The following is a 19,323-nucleotide window of genomic DNA, read 5'->3' on the forward strand; positions in this document are numbered from 1 at the left end:
GCCGCTGGCTCTGCACAGCACTTGAAGATTTGGTGGGGGGGAAAAAAAACCCAAGGCGGGAGGGTGGATTTTAAGCGCTTTCCGTGTGTTCTTATGGCTCCAGGCGGTTTCGTTACCCYTCTCTTCACCCCAACGGCCATTTCGTGGGGGGTGAAGGGGGGCGGCTCTGCGCATGCGCCTCGGCGCCTCCTGCCCACACTGCCGAGGAGAGGGCAGCGGCTTCAGCAGTGCCACTGCGCATGCCCCCGCGGCAACGCATGCGCAAAGCCACCGGCGGCTCCCTCCCTGCCCTCCCCCCGCCTCCTCTTGCCACGGCCCCTCCCCGGCTTCCGTAGCGAGCTGCCTCCCGGTGAGTGGCGCTCGCGGCGCCAGCGCGTCCCCCCCATTCCCGGTCCCATTCCCGGTCCCATTCCCGGTCCCGTTCCGCCAGCCTCACCGCGGCGCGCGGACGGCTTGGCGCAGGCGGCGCGCGTGATCGCGCTCGCGGTGCATGCTGGGACGGGCGGGCGCCGCGCACGGCCCCGCCCCCCACCCCCCGTGCCCGGGCACCAACGGTCGTTTACGGCCGTTAACGGCCCGCGCGCGTGCGCCAACGGCAGGGCCAATATGCGCCTTCAATCCCACTAAGATTAAGTTCCTTTTGAAAGGCAGCATGTTTTTCTGCTTATTTACCCCCCCAATGTGAGTAAATTTCCTGATGAAAACCCTTTTTTTTCCTGAAAGTTTTTCACTTCTTAAAAACCATATAAACATATAAGTAAATAGACATATACACGCGTGTCCGCGACAGAGGCAGCTCCTGGGACCCTCCCCGTGCGGTTACATGAGGAAACGTTCTCCGGAGCGGGACGCCGCGTCCCCTGTTCCCGTGTTTGCCCTGCAGCAGCTGCCAGAAGCGCAGGGCTCGCTGCGTCCCTGCACGCTTTGTTTCCCACCGTGAACTTTCTCTGTTGTTAGGGGAGTAAAAAGTCCAAGGGCCGCATGATGCAACGCGTCAAGGTGTTGCAGGACGGCTGCGTTTGACGTAGATCATTTCTGGCGGCCTTGTGTGTCCAAGGGATGGATTCRTGGCTTTTTTTGGCAGGTGGGGATGCAGGAGTTGGAGGATTAACTGGCCCCAGCTGTCTCCCCTCTCCTGTTTCAAAGTGACCCTTCTCAGCTGTTGAGCTGCAGCTCCTATTAGGGCAGGGGGATGATGGTCTCCTGGCGTGTGGGAAGGTGTGGGAGTGCTCAGCATCCCTGGAAAAAGGGRTGGGGGGGAGTGGTAGGGGGCCTCTTCAAACTGAGGCAAGCAGCTGGGCCTGCGTTTTTGGAGAAACTGGTGGGAGATGATGGTTTCTCTGAAAGAGGTTGGTGTTGTGGAGGGTTCCTTGTGAGAGGCCCTAGTGCCTTTCACCTGCGGCTGAAAACTCCCCTGTGAAAACCAACGATGAGGAGAAACTGCCCAGAATGTGGAATGGTGCTAAAATGGCCCCTCTAGCTGAGGGCATGCTAAGTTTTGCTTGTTCTTTGCTTCTTTGATGCCCCTTAGAAATTACCTATAGGGAAAGCTACAAATTTCCCTAAGTTTGCAGAACTATCAATCTATCTATCTATTTATTTTTTAATAGAGTGCTGTCCTTAGAAAGAGGAGCACCATGGAAGTGCTACGTCCCACCCTGATAAGGATTGGGGGAAGAATTTATAGGAAAAATCTCATTCAGGAGCAGACCTACCACCCTGAAGAGGAAGCGGATTTCTATGCAGGTAAAGGAGGATGCAGGGGGCTGGAACAGATGGTCTCCAGAGGCTCTTCCAACCTCAGCTCTTCCGTGATTTGCAGATACAGTGGGCCTGGAGATTTGGTGCTGTCCTGGTAGGGGAGCAACTTCAGCTTCTTGCCCGTGATTTGTGTTTGTCGCAGCTCTGCAGGAGCTCCTGTGGGCATAGAAAGCTCAGCTGCTATTTTATTTTTAAGTACAAACGGCCGCTGTGTCCTGGTTTCTCCCACCCTGCTCTTCAGAGGATCAAATGAAGCCCTAATAAGTTGCTAGCCCTGCAAATCCATCTCTGTCTGTGCTGTGAAGGAGGCAGAAGCCTCTTCCTCTTTCTGAGGAAATCGCGCTCGGTCTTTGCTGGCAAGACTGAGTTTGAGACCTGACACCCACAGATGACAGGCTTGCCTGTAAAAGGCCCTTGCAAAGGGTGTGAGAATTCCTATTTTCCTAAACATGCACTGCACCTGAACCAGGACTTTCCATCTACGCCTTTTAGCCACATTCCTGTGTGCTGAGAAAGTCGTGCTGCATTCTCCAAGCGGGCTGGAGGCTTCYACCCTGCCAGGAGAGCAAAAAAAGGCAACCTGTGAGGCTGTTACCCTACATAAAAACACTGCCAAACTTTACAAAGGTTGTAAAAGTGCTGTTGTTTTGCCTTGTTTTTCTGTCCCCGCAGGCCCTGGTGACTGCGCGGATGAACCGTGCGATGCCTTTGCGGTGGAGGAGACCGAGAAAGGCTTCCAGTGCCGAGTGGAGGTTCCCAGCCCGCTTTACAAGTGAGCCCAGCACGTTTGGAAGCTAGGGGCAAAAAGCCACGTCTCTGAAATCCAAAGCCACTTTTCCGGTGTGTGGGAGGGGGAAAAATGACGGGGCCTTTGGCTTGGTGCCTTTAGGTACATCATTGGGAAGAAGGGAGAGACCAAGAAGCGGTTAGAGACGGAGACTCGGACCTCCATCAGCATTCCCAGGCCTGGAGTGGAGGGAGAAATCGGTGAGCTTTCACGTGCACAGGAATTGCAGTTCTCTCCTGCAGCCACCGAGGAGGGAACGGAAGATGATGAATTAATTCTTCCTTTAGTTTCTGCCCCCTGGCGTGCCACTAACTCATTTTATGGCCCCGGGAAAGTCACTTCAGTTTTCTCCTCAATTTGTTTTCCCTGTCTATAGACTCTCATAAAGCAGTGTAAGGGGTTTTTTTTGAGCGAAAAGATGCTGTTTTAGGCAATGAATAGTCTCGCTGAAGTGTCTTCTGTGCCTTAAATGACTGTCTTGAGAGTTTGGGGCACAGATGTGTTGTTTTTTCCGTCTTTYTAAAAATCTTCTATTATTACCATACGTAATAATGCTGTTAATGAGGAGCTGCACTGTACACCCAGATAGGTCGTGTATTTATGCACGAAGCAAATTTCACTTTCTTTAATGTGGGAAGAGTTTTGACAACGACGCTGTTGCCTTTTTTGTGGCCAGTGAAACAGAGTGGGTCTTGACTTCAACCTGAGACCCAGGAAGGTTGAGAGATGCTGAGAAGGCAGCCTAAGAGGAAGCAAAGAAAATCTCATCCTTGCAGTTCTTCCCTTTTGAACTCGAGGGCTCTCTTTCTGGGGCCTTGAAGTGCAAGCCCAAACCATGTAGGCCACCTTTTTCTTTTAGCCATGCGGAGCTGGTTTTCTTGAGAGCGCAGGGATACCTTTCGCTGCCTTTGCAGGGGAAAGCACAGCCCTGTCAGGTGTTGTAAGTCAAGCAGGGGGTTTGGCAAGTTCCCTCTGCACAGTTGGGGATTTTAGCTCCTCTCTGTTCTTTAGTGAGCCCTGGGCTAATAGTTGAGAGGTGCTGTTGTGCAGGTTATTGTGATTCTCTCCTGGCCTCTCCGTGCCTTTCTGTTCTGTAAAGGAAAATTGTGATTTGGAACAACCATGGGGACAGCAACACCGTGAATAACCATCCCGTAGGCCAAATAACATCATTTTCACGGTGTATTGTAATTGATATTTTAAGGTCTGCCTTTCAGCATCGCACAAAACCCCAATCTGCTTAATTACTTCCCACGTTGCCCGCACACGGAATAGGCTGTCCCCAGTGTCCCCGCAGCCTCGGGAAAGGCACCCGGACCCTGCTCTGCTTCCTTGCAGTGATCACGGGCGAGCAGCGCAGCGGCGTCGCCTCGGCCCGCACGCGTCTGGACGTGCTCCTCGAGAGCGTGCGCAAGAAGCAGCCCTTCACGCACTTCCTCTCCTTCGCCCTCAACCAGCCCGTCGTGCAGGAGAGGTTCCTGCAGTTCAAGGAGCAGGTGCTGGAGAAATGCTCCAAGGTGAGCRCTCGGGGTGTTTTATCGTGCTTCTAGTCGTGCAGAAGGGGTGTCTCCATGCACAGGGCCAGGCTGGGGGGCAGGAAGGCTGTTAAATTCCTCTGTGTGTGACAACAAAACACCTCTCCGCAAGAGGTGAGTCCCCAAGGCAGGCGGAGGGTAGCGGAGCCCGTGTGGGTGACAGCAGTTGCCTGGCTCCCTCTGTTGGTCGTTATTCCCAGTGCTTGCCGGGCACGGAGACTTTGGCTTGGGGCTCTTGTGGGGGCTGTGGATGCAGTTACCCCCCTGTCTGATCTCCCTAGCTCTCTGCCAGCACATCCTGTGGATCTTTCCAGAATTATTTTTTCCCTCCCTGTGTCTGACCAGGGATATATATATATATATATATATATATATGCACACACATATACATACGTTCCAAACTAGCACCCAAGTCCTCCTAATAACAGCACAGCACTCTCCGTGACAGGGCACAGGGCTTGGCCACGGTCACCTCTCACTGCAACGGGTTTTTTTGGGGAATCTCCCACAATTTCCCATAGCAGGAAGTGTCGCTGAGGGCAGAGGAACACAGGCTGGYGCTGCAGTCCCCACCGCATGAGCACGAGGAAACACTTTATTGTGGTGCTTTATTTTTTACCCCCAGCAGTAGCAAAAGGGCTTGCAGACCTTGTGCTGCCCGTTAGCTCGAGGAGTCCCTTGCAGCCCCATGTGTCTAGCTGGTAATGCCTCTCTGACACCGCTGTGTCTCGCAGCAGGGCCTGCTGCAGAGCACGTCAGTAATGAAAAGCASTTCTGAATTCAGAACTGTCTCGCAGGGCAATAAGGGAGCCTACAGATTTGGCCAAAGCAACGAGTTTCTCAGCATTATCAGGGGCTTCTCAGCGTGCCCAAAGAAATCTGGGTGGGTTGCAGTGAGAGAAGCAGTGCAYTCCGCTTCCTACTGCACTTTGCTGGCGTGAAACGGTGCAGAATTAGGCAGATTTCAGGCTTTGAAYGAGGTTTATCAGTGGTGATAAGGAAGGGAGAAGAGCAGGTGTGTGTGAGTGATGATTTCTTTTGGCCATTGAAGATTTGGGAGTGATTCTAGCTCTCTGGAGCAGTTGTCATGCTGATCATTCATCTATAGTTTATAGCACAGTGTTGTCTTGGTGGGTATGTGCTGTCTAACTGTTACTGTTTTTTTKTCTTTTAGACCTTGTATAAGGTGAACTTTATGTGGAGATAGGGACGGCTTGCAGTGTCGTTCAAGGTGCTGCAGTCAGTGCAGCCAGACAGTGACCCAGGATTGAGGAGAGGCTCTTTCAGGGCTGATTTAATACAAATACTGGGATGTGGCTTCTGAACAAGCTCAGTACTGACACGGTGCAGAGGGAGAGCTGGGTGACTGCATGACCTYGGAAGTCTCCTAGCACAGTCATTTGGTTGTCAGCGTGAGGAAGAGTGAAAGATTTCGTCGGAATGTGCAGGTGGAAAAGGAGAGTGGCTTTGGTTGTGCAGCGTTTGCAGTCTTAGCAGATGTAGCATGGCACAGAAATATGACTGTCAGGCAGAGGACATATAGTGTCCTGCCATCAAGGGTAAAAATCGCAAGGTTGTCTGCGGATACTGGAAGCTCTCAAGACAGTGTGAAGGATGCACTCAGGGAGGAAGAGCAAATGAGTCCAATCCTTTCTCGAGCCATGTGCAAAGCCTGAATTATGCTCTGGACTGTGGTTTCCTGGCACTGATGTTTTAGCTTTGTGAAGATGGTGTGCCCAGGCTTTGAAAAGAGAGGTTAGGGCTCCGACAAAAACCATTTCCATGCTCCATGCAGGAGGGCAGCAATGGCAGAAGTCCAAGCAGCGTGAGAGAGGAAAGAGCTACGTTTTAAGGCCCCCTGAGTGGAAGCGAGTTGCTAATCTGGAATTGGCACATTAGAATTCAGGTGCTTCTCTTCCACAGTCAGTCCCTTTCCATGTAGGAAATGACTAATGGGCGGTTCCAGGGAAGGGAAACTCGGTGTTGGGCAGCCTGCTGAGGCCTTTTGTTTCTCTCTTCCCCACAAGAGATCTAATCGGGAAGCCTGGGGTAGACTGTGCATCGCACACAAAGGTGATACAGCTTTGTCTTAGGAGAAAGGAGAGCAGCCTTCTTGTTCCTCTGCCTCCCAACTTGCTCTGCCACCTGCTCGGTTTAGATCCCTGCGTGCTCTAAGCTCCCTGATGTCCCCTGTCAGATCTGAGGGTGTTTTCTGGCCGTGAGAGGGCAGTGTCTGGGAGAGAAGCACAAGCTAAAACGGCCGTTGTCACATCCACGCGATGCACACAGGGGATATTCTCCTAAACTCGTTCTCCCTTTTTGCAGGAGGATAACATTTCCGTGGTGTTGGGAGTTAAAACCAGGGATTATTTAATGCGCCGATGGGAAGTGGCCACTAAGTAGAAATGATTGTTTTAACATGGATKTGATAACCACCCTTGAGGTATTTTTATAAAAAGTCCCAGAACAAAAGCTGTTTCTTAAAGCTCAGCTTAAGCGCGGCTCCACCTGGGAGCAGTTCTTCCCCAGCAACAACACGTAGCTCTGGCTGTAAAGGGACCTTAATGGCAATTCATCCCGACAAGCTACGGAGCGCATGGGAACAGGAGAAATGTGATTATCAGAGCTGGCATTAGCTTGTGCTGGGAGGTACAGCCTGTGTTTGGACAGGATTTACAGACCGTTTGGAGCTTGTCGCTACGGCCAAAATAGTCAYAAAATCATGACTCTTGCATGAAAAATGTGACTTTTCTACTGGGGTGGATTCCCCCACTCACCAACCCCCTGCAGACTTTGTCTCTTGTTTCAGCTTGGCCAGCTGGGGAGACGTGCAACCTGGGGCCTCTTTCGTGTCGTATTTTCCCCTCTGAGGAAGGGGTGTCCGTGCATGGGAGACCTCAATAAATACATGATTTATGGATTGATTTGTAGGACCCCGGCGTGAGCAGCAGCCTGTTCCAGAACCCCGCGAAGCTGCACCTGACGCTGGGGACCCTGGTGCTGCTGAGCGAGCAGGAGATCCGCAAGGCGTGCGAGCTCCTGCGCCGCTGCAAGGACGACTTCGTGGAGTGAGTGCCCCAGAAGGGCTCCTCGCAGCCCCGAAACGTAGCAAAGCCCAAAACGCTCCCAACGGGGTCATCAAACCTCACGGAGCACTAGCACAGACTGTAACCTGTAGTTCTGCTCCAGCCCTCGGCACCGCCTGGAAACCTCCTCTACTCCTTTCCTTTCCTACAGCAGTCCCAGTTATTTCTCCTGTGAAGAAATTTCTGCTGTTAACTGCAAATGTGGCCAAATGGCACCACAATTAGCTTATCCCTGCACTGCCGAGTGGCCTGAGGGGCTGGTTTATGTATTTATTGCTGCAAAGCCTTAGCATGCAGAGTGCCTGCTTTGTTTTCACCATGGCCCATGAGGGTTTAGCCTGCTGATATCTATGAGAACTGCTGCAAGGCCAAAATTTGCACCTCTTCCTCTAAAATTAAGGCTCCTTTCCCCGCYGCCCCAACCTGTTAAACCAAAATGCAAGCAAGTTTCCCGCAGTAGCCGTTGCCTTCTTCATAAGTGGATTGAACCGAGAGGAAATCCTTAGCCACCGTTTCCTTGGGTGGAGGAGAAATCACCTTTTGAACACAGTTATTTTTCTTGGCTTTGCCAAATAAACACACTTTTTAAAATTGATTTAGGCTCCCCCTCCTTCCACGTAGGCCTTCATTAGTGTGTGTTTGCTTTCCTGCATGCACGCAACGCATTATGAAGGAAGATACGTGCCCTTGCTGCCCCTTTTTATGAGATACATGGCCTTGTACTGGCCAGGTGTGGGAGTGTCTATTGAATCGTGTGTTTTAGGCTCTGCCTTCCTGCAAGAGCAGCTGGAAGCAATTAGAAAACAGCTCATTTTGCTTCCAGCACATTCAAATGTACTTAAAACTGCACTCGGTGATAGAGTCAGAGAGAGGCTGATGGGTTTTTATATGGACTAGATGGAGATGTCTGCCCTGAGATGGCCTGTGAATGCCATCAGGTTGACTTACKGTATGTCCAATATGGCAGAAGTGTGGATTTGGAGAATTGAATAGTATTTCTTGAGAAAATGAGACATTAGCAGTTATCACGCTTTAGAAACAGGGGAGGCTTTTATGTTTTGGGGATTTTTGGTCAATATATGGGAAAAATATTGTCTTTCCCTTTAGCAAAAATAATGTATTTATATCATTCACTGGCAAACCCAAGCACACTGGGTCGTATCTCAAAAGCAGCGGGGTTGTTTTGTGCTTTAAATTAAGGGTTTTCTTGCATTGCAGCCAAATCACCGGAGGCAGCCCCCTGGTCGTGGAGGTGGCAGGGGTGGAGTACATGAACGATGACCCTACCATGACCRACGTCCTCTACGCGAAAGTCCACATGAAGGATGGCTCAGACAGGTGAGTCCCTCGTGTTCCCTTCTTGCATTTCCCCTCAACGTACGGAGAGCCCCATGGAAGCAGGAATTCCCAAGACCCCCGCCCCAGTTGGTGAGTCCTGCTGGTCGGAAAGATGAAGTTATTCGTGCTCCGTAACCCAGATAGGGCCAGACCTGGATCTTGGCACTTAAAGACTTCCCGAGCTGTGTTTTGCAGCACATCTTTTGCTTTCGGCGCTCTSGGAGTGCATCACATGGTTGTAACTGTTCATCCAGGCAGGTCCTGTCCTTTCCTGTCAATTGATTCATCTCTCACAGCAGGATGAACCAGCACCTCTGTCCTAACCCAGTCCATGAGCCAGTAGCGAGAGTTCAGCAAACATTCAGTTTTGCTGAGGGGAAAAAGAGACATTTTTATGTTGATTTAGAGCACTATAAGTTTCTTTGGCTTTTGCTGAGACTCCAGGAGACAATTTATTGCCCAAGGAACGATCATAAAGAAGGGAAGCAGGGAGATTCCTCCGTCAAAACCTGCTCTGCTTTCCAGTCAGCTGCACGGGTCGCTGCCGAGCAGCTACACACGCTTCTTGCCTGCTAAGTAGCTCTTAGCTCGGGGAAACGGGCAAAGCGGGTGGAAACCACAGCCTCTTTCTCACAGCTAGAAAGAGGTGCTTTGCTGTGCCAGAGCTGATGGTGGCTGCCAACACTGGGGAGTTTTGTGCCTTGTCATCCTGTGTGAGATGTCTGGCCAGCTATTCCAGGTGGTTCCTGGCGGGGCCGAGGGGTGGAGATGTTTCCTGATCTTCCCATGATCTCCCTGARCTTAAGCTATAAAGCAGGAGATTTGATTTGCCCTGCCTTAGCTTGCGGAACCACAGGCAGCATTAGGGCTTGTCAAGCCCTTCCACATGTAGAATGGCTCAGGCTGAGAGACTGATGGTGCTCTCGTGTCTCCCACATGGCAAATAATTTCCATTATAATTCATTCTAATTCGTTTCATTTCCTTGATTAACTTTATAAGGCGATAAAGCACCGTTTTCACTTGAGCTGTTCTCTGCTAATTTGTTTTAGCTTTGTCTGTAAGGATAGTCATTTAATCCTGGTTGTTGCTAATTGTGAAAATCGCTCATGTAAGAGCCAGAAAGCGAGGGGCAGAAATGCATGAGAATTGGTAGTCTGCGAGCCTTGAAATTGCTGCTGGAAGCCCACGATGGGCAGCACAAAGCCCAGCGAGCACCRTGATGCCAGAGCCTCAGCGAAACCGTGTCCTGTTACAGCTGAGAAACCAAGGTGATGCCTCCCGGGGGAGCGAGAGCGCTGTCTGGCTGCTCGGAGGTGGGAGAGGAGCCCACATCCTGCTTTATGGACGGGTGACGCTTTGGGTGCACCCTATGGATGAGGGTGGATCCCTCTGGAGTCCAGAGGTTTTAGCCCTTCCTCGTGCAGTCTTCACAGCAGAAGCGATCACTGAGGAAGGGAGCTGTGCCCAACAGCCAGAACCTTTTGCTTCAGAACTGATTTGCAGAGCTCAGAGAAGGTTGTTGCCTTTCCATTAAGGACCTGCTGGGCTTTCCCAGGGGCACGAGGAGGCTTCGTGTCCTGCTGACCTCTCTCCTTGGGCCCCTGCAGGCTGCAGGTGCTCGCGGATAAACTGGTGGAGCGCTTTGTGGCCTCCGGCCTCATGCTGAAGGAGTGGGATAGGGTGAAGCTCCACGCCACTGTCATGAACACCCTCTTCAGGAAGGACCCCAGTGGTAGGTACCGCTGCTCCCTTCCCCTAAATGCGCTCAAAGCAGCAGCCTGGACAGGAGGAGCTCTTGGCTTGAGCCCTGTTCCCTGCAAAGGCCGAGTGGGAATGTTTCTGCGCGGGGAATTGGGCAAAGGTGGCAGCAGGAAGGGAGGGATGGGAAATGAAGGACGGCACATGCAGTTCTCCCAGCTGAAGCTGTCTCGTGCTTTTYTCTTTGCAGCTGAAGAGCGAAGCAGCTCAGCGGCTGGTAAATCGTCTTGCAAGGAACGGGAGTCCTTTAATGGCCAGAACATCCTCAAGGTCAGCATGAAATAATTAGGGTGTTGGTTTCCAGCCCAAAGCAACGGAAACACCTCTTGAAAACTGCTTTTCTCCTAAGCTTACGGGTGCCACCGGAGGGAATCCGTTTGGAAAACAGGTGGATATGAGTCTGGATCACTCATAATTAGGAGCGTTACGGTGTTGAACAGGAGCACTGCTAAGGCTGGCAAGGCTGGAGCAGGAGGAGGCCGCTCCAGTGCCAAGTGGGTGTCCATGTTGCTATTTGCTTCCCTCGTGGTTCTCCTTGGAGACTTGGGCTCCTGCTGGTCCTCAGCCCACCCAAAAGGAGAGCTCGTTTGCTCTTGCTCTGCTTGCTCATATATATATTTACACCACTAGAACCACCTGCAACTTCACATGCTGGTTTTTGGGGGGATTTTTTTTAAACCTTTGCTGTTGACTTTTGCTTGGTTTTGCTCCAGAGAAGTAGTGGGTAGGCAGGATCTGAGGGCAGATGGCAGTGCCGCACCGAGGCCCATGGAGAAAATAAAAGCCCAGGGAGCAAAACAAGCTGGAAAATAACACAGATTCTGGAAGGCGTGTGCGAGAAGGCCGGGTCTGTGCAGGCACTTAGCTTTCTAGGCACACGTCCACGTTTCACTTAGCTCTTTGGTCCTTCCCTGTTGGTTAAATTTGCCCTCAGACTGGAGAGAGGCAGCAAATCRAGCAGCCCTTCATCCTTAATGCCCGTCATCCGCAAGCACACGCGCTTCCCRTGGCACCAGGATGCTCCCTCTGCCGGTGGCGCCAGCGGAGCCCACACTTGGAAGCTGTAGAACACCAGCCGATGCGTTTTGAATGCTCCTGATTTTTATATATTAATATATTTATTGTTTTTATTTTGCACTGATGGAGTCCAAAGAGCTGCGGGCTGCTCAGGCTGCTGGTAATGGCTCCAAAGCTCATCCTGCTGCCAGGAATGTCATCCTGCCTCCCCCCCGCTACATTTCCGAACCTGCTYGCTTCATATTTCCCCTCGGTCTCCCACGTGCCTGCAGCAGCGCGCCCGTTGGCATTAATTAATTACCAGAGTCMTAAATAGCTCTGGGCGCCGGAGCATTCCCGCATGACCTTGCAAGGATGCGCCGCCTCTCCCTGCCTCCCTCCCTCGCCCCTTCCCTGCGTGTTCCTGATCCTCGCCTGCTCCGGGACGTTGCCCTCTTCGTCAGCCTCGGCAGCAGGATCCGAGTGGCACCAGGGCACTAGCGGCCACGACGAGGCAGGTTTGTGCCCCTGCCTGCGGCTCCGGGCTCTGCCAGGAGCCCCGTGTGTGCCMGGACTTGAGGAATAACCGCCCGCTTTGTCGGTGCCCGACTAAGACCAGGGCAAAGTGAAGCCCGAGGGCTCCGGCGCGGCATCGGAGCGCGGCGCCGGAGCGGCCTCGGAGCTGCAGACGCGCCGGCAGCTCGTGTTTGCCCATAGCGTGCCGCCGCTCCAGCTGGTATTTTGCTTTCAGCAGAACTCGTCAGGATTTTATTTAATCACCCTCCGTCCTGCCCGTTCCTTGGAGCTAAACACACCCTGCCGCTTCCACYGGGCCCCTTCCCACACTGCTCGGAAAATAGAGCCTGTGGGATGAGTTGCGTYGGGGAGCCGGAATTCCTTCCGTGCTGAGGCCCATCCGTGGAAAAGGCGCTGCAGTCGGGAAGCCCAGGGGAAGCCTGTGCCCTAAGAGACGAGTGCTTTGTGCCTCCCATGAAACTTCCAGGTGCCTTGAATTGCTGTTTGCCTTGGGRGAGAAGCAGCTCCTTGTCCTGGTATCTGCATCCGCGGAGCCTCAAACGCTGGAATAGGGGCTGCCAGGAGCCCCGAGGCTCCTTTAGGGCAAGGCCACGGTYGAGTGTTCGTGTCCGTAAATGAGCTGCCCCGTGAAGCAGAGCGGAGGGCGGCAGAGCCTGAAACGTGCTGCCTTTTTTTGTTCTCCTTGGAAAAGATGTGCAAAAAATGCCGTAACCTCCAAATGTCCCGCTCGTGTTTGTCGCTCGGTTTGCAGAGTGCCTTTCACCATAGCAACTAGGGCTGGATTTCCACTGGCACATGAATTTCCATGGAGCTGCAGGGGGATCCAAAGGCCCGAGTCGCGCGTGCTGCCTCTTGGATCTGCGTCTGGGAAGGACACAGCCCGCAGGGTGATCCCATTGGGATGCTCCTCCGGCCGTGGAGCGGAACAGGGAAGCAGGCGGAGCCTCTCCACCACCTTCCCGTGTCGGCACAGGGGTGGGAAGGTACCGATGCCTTGTCCTTCTTCAAGTCTGATTTCATGTGAGGAAGCAGAGGGCACTCGGTCTCCTGAGTCTGCTGCCCTGATCCTGATGGATGCTCCCATCCTCCCTGATGGGAGTTAGCTCCTTGACTTTCGGAATTGCTCCTTGCCTCTACCAGGTTTATTTTCATTTATAAYATTAGAGGGGGGGGGAACCCAACCCCCAACCTCTTATTTATTCTCCAGGCAGCGAGGCTGTAAATCCTTCAGTGTGTTTGGATTTACGGAATTACTGTGCTTTTGCTGAGCCCTACATCCCGCTCCAATCAGATGACACGGCTTTTAGCAACCCCGCGGATCACCGGCTTTCTCCTTCCCCCTCTTCCTTGCCAAATGTTCCCTATTGCCCCGCATTTTCCTGGGAGAGGGGGCCCAGGGTGCTTCCACAGGCTGCGTTTTGTGGGCGAKGCCGGAGCCCATCCTCCAAAACCAGGAGGATTCCTCGGCAGCTGGGGAGGGAAGGGGAGATGCAAATATCTTCCCTGGCTCCGCTTGGCGTCCACCYGAGCGAGACAGCAGCGAAAGTCCCCTGGCGTCCCCACATCTGTTCCCAAGCCCCAGGGGCTCCAGTATCCCTTCCTGGATGGCCAAGGGCAGCCCTGGGGGTTCGGGAATGCTTGCGGCAGCTTGACGGTGCCTGGGCTGCCGTCGCTCCGTGTAGCGACTGCCCTCGCTGCACGGGGAGCAAGGAGGCATCCGTGGAAAGGTGCCCGGGAGCGAAAGCGGGAGGAATGGAATGGAGAASCAGCCACCTTGGCGGAATCTCCCTCCTGTCACCTGCCTTCCCGTCATTCCTTATTAATGAGGCGTTTTAGCCTAAGCCCTCTCGCCGCGAACCACGCGGGCTTTTGGAGACAGAATTAATCTTTGCTTATATCAATCTTTAATTGTGTAAAATGGGGTTTGTGTGCCTGGAGTCATTCCTCTCCCTCTCTTCTCTCCCTTTTCCTGTCGGAGCATCGTCTGCTCTTCAGAGCGGGCAGTTGCCACAGCGTAATCCAACAGAGCGGCCGCACAGCAGGGACGGGACCTCTCCTTTTTCAGGAAGAGCATCGTGAGAGGCCCAGCGAATCTCTGAGGCTGTTCCCCGCAGGAGGCCTGCGAGGCCGCGCTGGTTGTGTGGTTTTCCAGGTTGTTCCTGGCACGTTTTCCCCGCTCTCTTCCAGCTCTTTGAGAACTTCTCCTTCGGCGAGGTGCAGCTGGACTCGGTGCGTCTCTCTCAGCGCTTCTCCTCGGACGCCTCCGGCTACTACGCGACCTCCGGCCAGCTGACGTTTTCCTGAAGCAGGAACGCGACTCCCATCCGTGCCCGGAGGCACAGAGATCCATCAGGGAAGTACATTTTCACAGGACGGGCATTTTGGCCAGAAACCCAGGAGCTCCCAACAAGGATGCCTCATTCCACAAGTGCTTTGCAGCCAGGAACAGGCTTTGCTCTTCCTCCATGGTGCTTTTTTCCCTCGGGAAAACTGGTGCGGGCTCCGTTGGGGGTGTCCCTACTGCTCGAAAGTGACTTTATTCCAGAAGGGGATTTCACGGTGTCGAGGCTGGGCGCTGCTGGCGTCTCCAGCCGCGTGGTGTTGATCTCCCAGCGAATGAATTAGCTTCAAAAGCAGCCTGTTTATCTCCTGTTGCGTTGATAGCTGCTGTAATTAAAATTCCAGCGCCTAACTGTGTTAATAAGAAAGCGTTTATGGCAAGAGCCGCTTCCAGGGAAGGTTTTGGAGCTCGGCAGGAAAGACGGCCGTGCCTGGGAGGTGGTTTCTTGGCTTAAAAGAGAGCCGAGCTCTTTGACACCACCCGAGCAGCCCCTGCCTTGGGCGAGCCCAGCATCCTGGGTCTTCGTTCCGTCCCCGTGCTCCGGCTGGGAGAGGTGCTTGGAAAACCTCAGCCGCCCAAAAGAGCAGCTCCGTTGGGCCGCAGGATTAAGGGTCCCTGTGTGCGTCCCCCCCTTCCCCATGTCCTGCCCCGGCCCTTGCTCCAGCAGCCTGCTCTGTGTGTGCTTAAACTTGCCCAGCCCGTAATCCCGTTGCGTAACGTGCGCCGGGGGGCCCGTGGTGGCTTTCGAGGCCCCGAGATCGGCGGCTGTGGGTGCTGCAGCCCCTGGGGGCCACGGGGAGCCCCCTGGGACGGAGCAAGGGGGTCTTGTCCCCACCGTCTGCACGGTGGGGTAGAAGGGCGTTGACTTTGTGCGGCCCCGCGGCGGTGCTTGGAGGGGGCCGCGGGGATGGGGTCCCCGTGCGCCCCGCGCGGCGTGGCGATGCGGCGCGGCGCGCAGGTGCGGGGGGAGCCGCGGGGCCACCGGGAGCCCCGCCTGCCTCGCGGAGCCGCCCCGCGGCCGCCGCCGCCGCCGCAGCAGCAGCAGCAGGATGGGGGGCTCCGGCGCTGGCCGCGCTGCCCTGGCGCTGCTCGCCCTGCTGCTGCCCGCGGCCGCCGGCACCGGCGCGGGCCCCGCGGGCGAGAGCGCCGGCAATTTCATGGAGGACGAACAATGGCTCTCCTCCATCGCCCAGTACAGCGGCAGGATCAAGCACTGGAACCGCTTCCGAGACGTGAGTGCGCGGCGGGCCCGCCGGCACGGCGCAGCGCAGCGCGGCGCGGGCAGGGAGGGGACGTGTGGGGTGCGCCGCTGCTGCTGCGGGTGCTGCAGCCACCGCAGCCCCCCGCGCTGCGCCGCAGCGCCCGGCACCGCAGCGCCCGCATCCCATCCCCCTGCAGCCCCGTGTCCGCATCCCGGCGCCCGCATCCCATCCCCCTGCAGCCCCGTGTCCGCATCCCGGCGCCCGCATCCCATCCCCCTGCAGCCCAGTGCTTTCATCCCACTGCCCACCTCCCATCCCCCTGCATCCCGGTGCCTGCATCCCCGCACCCGCTCCCCGGCCCCCTGCTCCCCAGTGCCCACATCCCATCCCCCTGCATCCCGGTGCCTGCATCCTGGCACCTGCTCCCCGGCGCCCACCTCCCATCCCCCTGCACGCTGGTGCCTGCATCCCCATGCCCGCATCCCATCCCCTGGCTCCCCAGTGCCCACATCCCATCCCCCTGCATCCCGGCACCTGCGCCGCACCGCCCTGCGCGCGCGCTGCCCCCGCGCCACTCCGCGTGGCCTCAATGCCACCCCAAAGGCACCGCGCCGGGGGCGTCCGCAGCCCCCTCCCCGCTGCCCGCCCGGGGATGCGGGACGCGGAGCCTCCCTGTCCCCACGGGGCCGGCGCCGCGTTTAGCTGTGTCACCGCGCGGCGCCTCCCGCRCGCTGCCCCGCGGAGCCCCTCGCCGTGCCGCTCACCGCCCTCCTCCTCCTCTCTCCTTGGGGTCTCGCCGCGGCGCCAGGAGGTGGAGGTGAGTGTCCCCCGTGCCCCACTTGTCCCCCCTGCCGCTCGGGCCGCCACGACGCGCTGCCCTCTGCCTCCCGCAGGACGACTACATCAAGAGCTGGGAGGACACGCGGCCGCTCGATGAAGGTAGAGCCGGCGCGCCGGTGCTGGCACCGCCGCGTGCCGGGGCGCCCGCGCGCAGCCAGCTCCGTGTCCCCGCAGCACCGGACACCACCAAGGACCCGTGCCAGAAGGTGAAGTGCAGCCGGCACAAGGTGTGCGTGGCGCAGGGCTCCCAGCGCGCCATGTGCATCAGCCGCCGCAAGCTGGAGCACAGGTGAGCACGCGGCGACGGCGGCGGCCGCCCCGGCGCAGCCGGCGCCTCCACGCGCCCCTCTCGCTCCCGCGCGCAGGCTCAAGGCGCCGGCGAGCTGGAAAGCGCGCGACACCAAGGAGGGCGCCTGCCGGGCCTGCCACGCCGCCCCGCTCGCCGCCGTCTGCGGCTCCGACGGACACACGTACAGCTCGGCGGTAAGGCCGCCCCCACGGCGCCGGACGCCCCACGGCGCGGCGCCCCGTGGCGCCCACACTCGCCTCACCCCACAGTGCAAGCTGGAGCAGCAGGCGTGCCTGGCCAGCAAGCAGCTCACCGTCAAGTGCGAGGGCCCCTGTCCCTGCCCCACCGAGCGCGGCCCCACGGCCGCCACTGCGCGAGGTGAGCGGGGACCGGGCATGGGGGCACCCAACGGGCCCCCGATGGACAACGCTGCCCCCACAGACGGCTGCACCGGGCAGGACCTGGCCGACCTGGGCGACCGCCTGCGCGACTGGTTCCAGCTGCTGCGCGAGAACGCCAAGCTCAACGGCTCCGCCGGCAGCGCCGGTAGGATGGTGGCGCATGGGGGGACACGGGGGGCCGGGGGTGCGCATGACCGGCCCCACGCGCCCCCCACCCTGGCTCCCGCAGCGCCGGAGCGCGGCGCGGCGCCGGGCTGCAAGGCCGCCACGGGCTGGATGTTCGCGCGCCTCGACACGAGCGGCGACGGCTTCCTGGAGGCGGCCGAGCTGGCCGCCATCAACCTGGAGCAGTACGAGGCGTGCGTGCGCGCCTTCTTCAACTCGTGCGACGCGCACGCCGCCGACGGGCGCCTCTCCGCCGCCGAGTGGTGCCTCTGCTTCTGGAGGGAGAGTGCGTGCGGGGCGGGCGGGCGGGCGGCCCAGGGGGTGCCCTTGTCACGGGTGCCCTTGTCACGGGTGCCCTTGTCCCGCGTGCAGAGCCGCCCTGTCTGCGGGAGCTGGAGAAGATCCAGGTGATGGAGGCGGGCAGGAAGAAGCCGGGTGAGCAGCGTGCCGAGCGGGGCGGGCTCTGGCTGCCCCACTGTGCTCTGCCAACTGCCCCCTGCGCCCCGCAGGCGGCTTCATCCCCAGCTGCGACGAGGACGGCTACTACCGGCGGCTGCAGTGTGAGCAGGGCGGCGGCGAGTGCTGGTGCGTGGACCAGCTGGGCCAGGAGCTGACGGGCACGCGGGGCCACGGGCGCCCCGACTGCGGTAAGAGCGCCGGGGGGCGGCCGTGGGGCCCGGGGCGGCAGCGGCAGTGGGGTACCCCTTGCTAGCCGCCCCATGCCCTGCAGAGGAGGCCGTGGGCTTTTCGGGCGACTTTGGCAGCAGCGTGGGCTGGGAGGACGAGGAGGAGAAGGAGCCCGAGGAGGCCGCCGAGGAGGCCGAGGAGGAGGAGGAGGCCGATGCGGACGACGGCGGCTACATCTGGTAGCGGCGGCGATGGGGTGGGCGACGCGGCGGGCCCGCCGATGAGGCCGCGTGCTCACGAGGGCTGCAAAGCGTGATGGCACCGGAGCAGAAGCCGCGGCCCCCCGCGCCCCTGTCCCCTGCTGCGCGTCCCCCCCTGCCCCATGCCGCCCCCGCCGCGCTGGGGGCCCCATCGTGTCACGGCTGTGCAATAAACCCTCCTTGCTGTGTGGAGCGCGGCGGGCTCAGAGCTTGCTGAGCGGCGCGTCCGGCGGCGGCTGCTGCAGGCGCCAGAGCTCGCGCACGCCGGCGGCGGCGGCGTCGAGCGGCGCCCAGGCGGCCGCGTCGCCCGTGCGCGCGTAGCGCTCCAGCGCCGGCCGCAGCACCGTCACRGGCACGCTGAAGTTGAGGTGCGGGTACGTGGCTCCCGCCCGCGTGTCCTTGGTGTTGCTGGCCACGATGCCTGCGGGGACGGCGGGCGGCGGCTCGTGCCCTCGTGTGGAGGCCGCTGGGGGTTCGGGGCTGGGGTAGGGGGGTGTCTCACCGAGGAGCTGCCCCGTGCGCRCGGAGAACACGGGCCCGCCGCTGGAGCCGCTGTGCACGGCGCACGTGGTCTGCAGCATGACGGGCCGGCCCGCCACGGCGAGCACCGCCGAGAGCACGCCCGCCGTCACCGAGGGCCCCCACGCGCCGCCCAGCGGCCCGTAGCTCTCCACGTGCACGTCCTCCCCTGCGCGACACACAGCGGGCACGGCGTGACGTGGGGACGCTGCCAGGGCTGGGGCACGGCGGGTGGCGTGGGATGGGGACACTGCCATGGCGGGARCTGGGACAGGGAGGATGGTGTTGGGAGGGGATCCCACCGCCACCGTGGCTGGAGCTGGGAGAAGGGTGATGGAGTTGGATGGGTTCCCACCACCGTGTCTGGAGCTGGAACAGGGGCAGTGATGTTGGATAGGGACCCACTACCACCATGGCTGGAACTAGGACAGGAATGATGGTGTTGGATGGGGTTCCAGCCCCACCATGGCTGGACTTGGGACAAGGGCAGTCACATTGGATGGGTTCCCACCGCCACCCTGGCTGGATCTGGGACAAGGGTGATGATGTTGAATGGGAACCCCCACCACCATGACTGGAGGTATGACAGGTATGAGGGTGCTGGATAGGTTCCCACCACTGCCATGGCTGGAGCTAGGACAAGGGTGATGAAGTTGGACGGGCTCCCACCACCACCGTGGCTGGACTTGGGACAAGGGCAGTGATGTTGGATGGGTTCCCACCACCAGCCCAGCTGGACTAGGCACGGGGCTGCTGCTCTGGGACAGGTTCCCCGCGTCGCGTGGCGCCGTCACTCACCGGGGCGGAAGCACGAGGCGAGGCGCGGCGCGACGAAGCCGCCCACGGGGCGCTCCAGCTCCACCACGGCCACATCGAAGGG

At 58.1% G+C, this 19,323-nt stretch overlaps 2 protein-coding genes across 3 annotated transcripts; both read left to right on the forward strand.

The window, feature by feature from the left end:
• Positions 1–1,320: 1,320 nt before the first annotated feature.
• On the forward strand, positions 1,321–14,482 carry ASCC1 (activating signal cointegrator 1 complex subunit 1). The gene is made up of 10 exons (XM_026045044.1): positions 1,321–1,349; positions 1,611–1,746; positions 2,434–2,533; positions 2,651–2,748; positions 3,887–4,065; positions 7,015–7,151; positions 8,388–8,507; positions 10,116–10,240; positions 10,457–10,536; positions 13,987–14,482. The coding sequence occupies exons 1-10, from the start codon at positions 1,329–1,331 to the stop codon at positions 14,101–14,103; spliced, it is 1,113 nt and encodes a 370-aa protein (XP_025900829.1). The 5' UTR covers positions 1,321–1,328; the 3' UTR covers positions 14,104–14,482.
• Positions 14,483–15,241: 759 nt separating this feature from the next.
• Positions 15,242–18,108, forward strand: SPOCK2 (SPARC (osteonectin), cwcv and kazal like domains proteoglycan 2). 2 transcript variants are annotated; one of them, XM_026045035.1, is made up of 11 exons: positions 15,242–15,372; positions 16,151–16,159; positions 16,236–16,281; positions 16,357–16,471; positions 16,548–16,665; positions 16,741–16,849; positions 16,913–17,017; positions 17,102–17,323; positions 17,410–17,472; positions 17,547–17,684; positions 17,768–18,108. In XM_026045035.1, exons 1-11 carry the CDS (start codon positions 15,298–15,300, stop codon positions 17,905–17,907), a joined length of 1,140 nt encoding a protein of 379 aa, XP_025900820.1. In that variant the 5' UTR covers positions 15,242–15,297; the 3' UTR covers positions 17,908–18,108. The 2 variants fall into 2 exon arrangements, with proteins under 2 accessions (XP_025900820.1, XP_025900819.1); XM_026045034.1 differs by having other exon boundaries at positions 16,913–17,323.
• Positions 18,109–19,323: the final 1,215 nt, after the last annotated feature.

This window comes from Nothoprocta perdicaria, unplaced genomic scaffold (genome assembly GCF_003342845.1).
Source record: "Nothoprocta perdicaria isolate Ctin4 unplaced genomic scaffold, notPer1 scaffold_397, whole genome shotgun sequence".
NCBI lineage: Eukaryota > Metazoa > Chordata > Aves > Tinamiformes > Tinamidae > Nothoprocta > Nothoprocta perdicaria.

Bases quoted from the DNA above. Each gene is read 5' to 3' on its own strand.
- SPOCK2 (XM_026045034.1), top strand. From the start codon at position 15,298: ATGGAGGACGAACAATGGCTCTCCTCCATCGCCCAGTACAGCGGCAGG. The intron at 16,666-16,740 runs GTAAGGCCGCCC...CTCACCCCACAG, and splicing joins GACACACGTACAGCTCGGCG to TGCAAGCTGGAGCAGCAGGC. The intron at 16,850-16,912 runs GTGAGCGGGGAC...CTGCCCCCACAG, and splicing joins CACGGCCGCCACTGCGCGAG to ACGGCTGCACCGGGCAGGAC.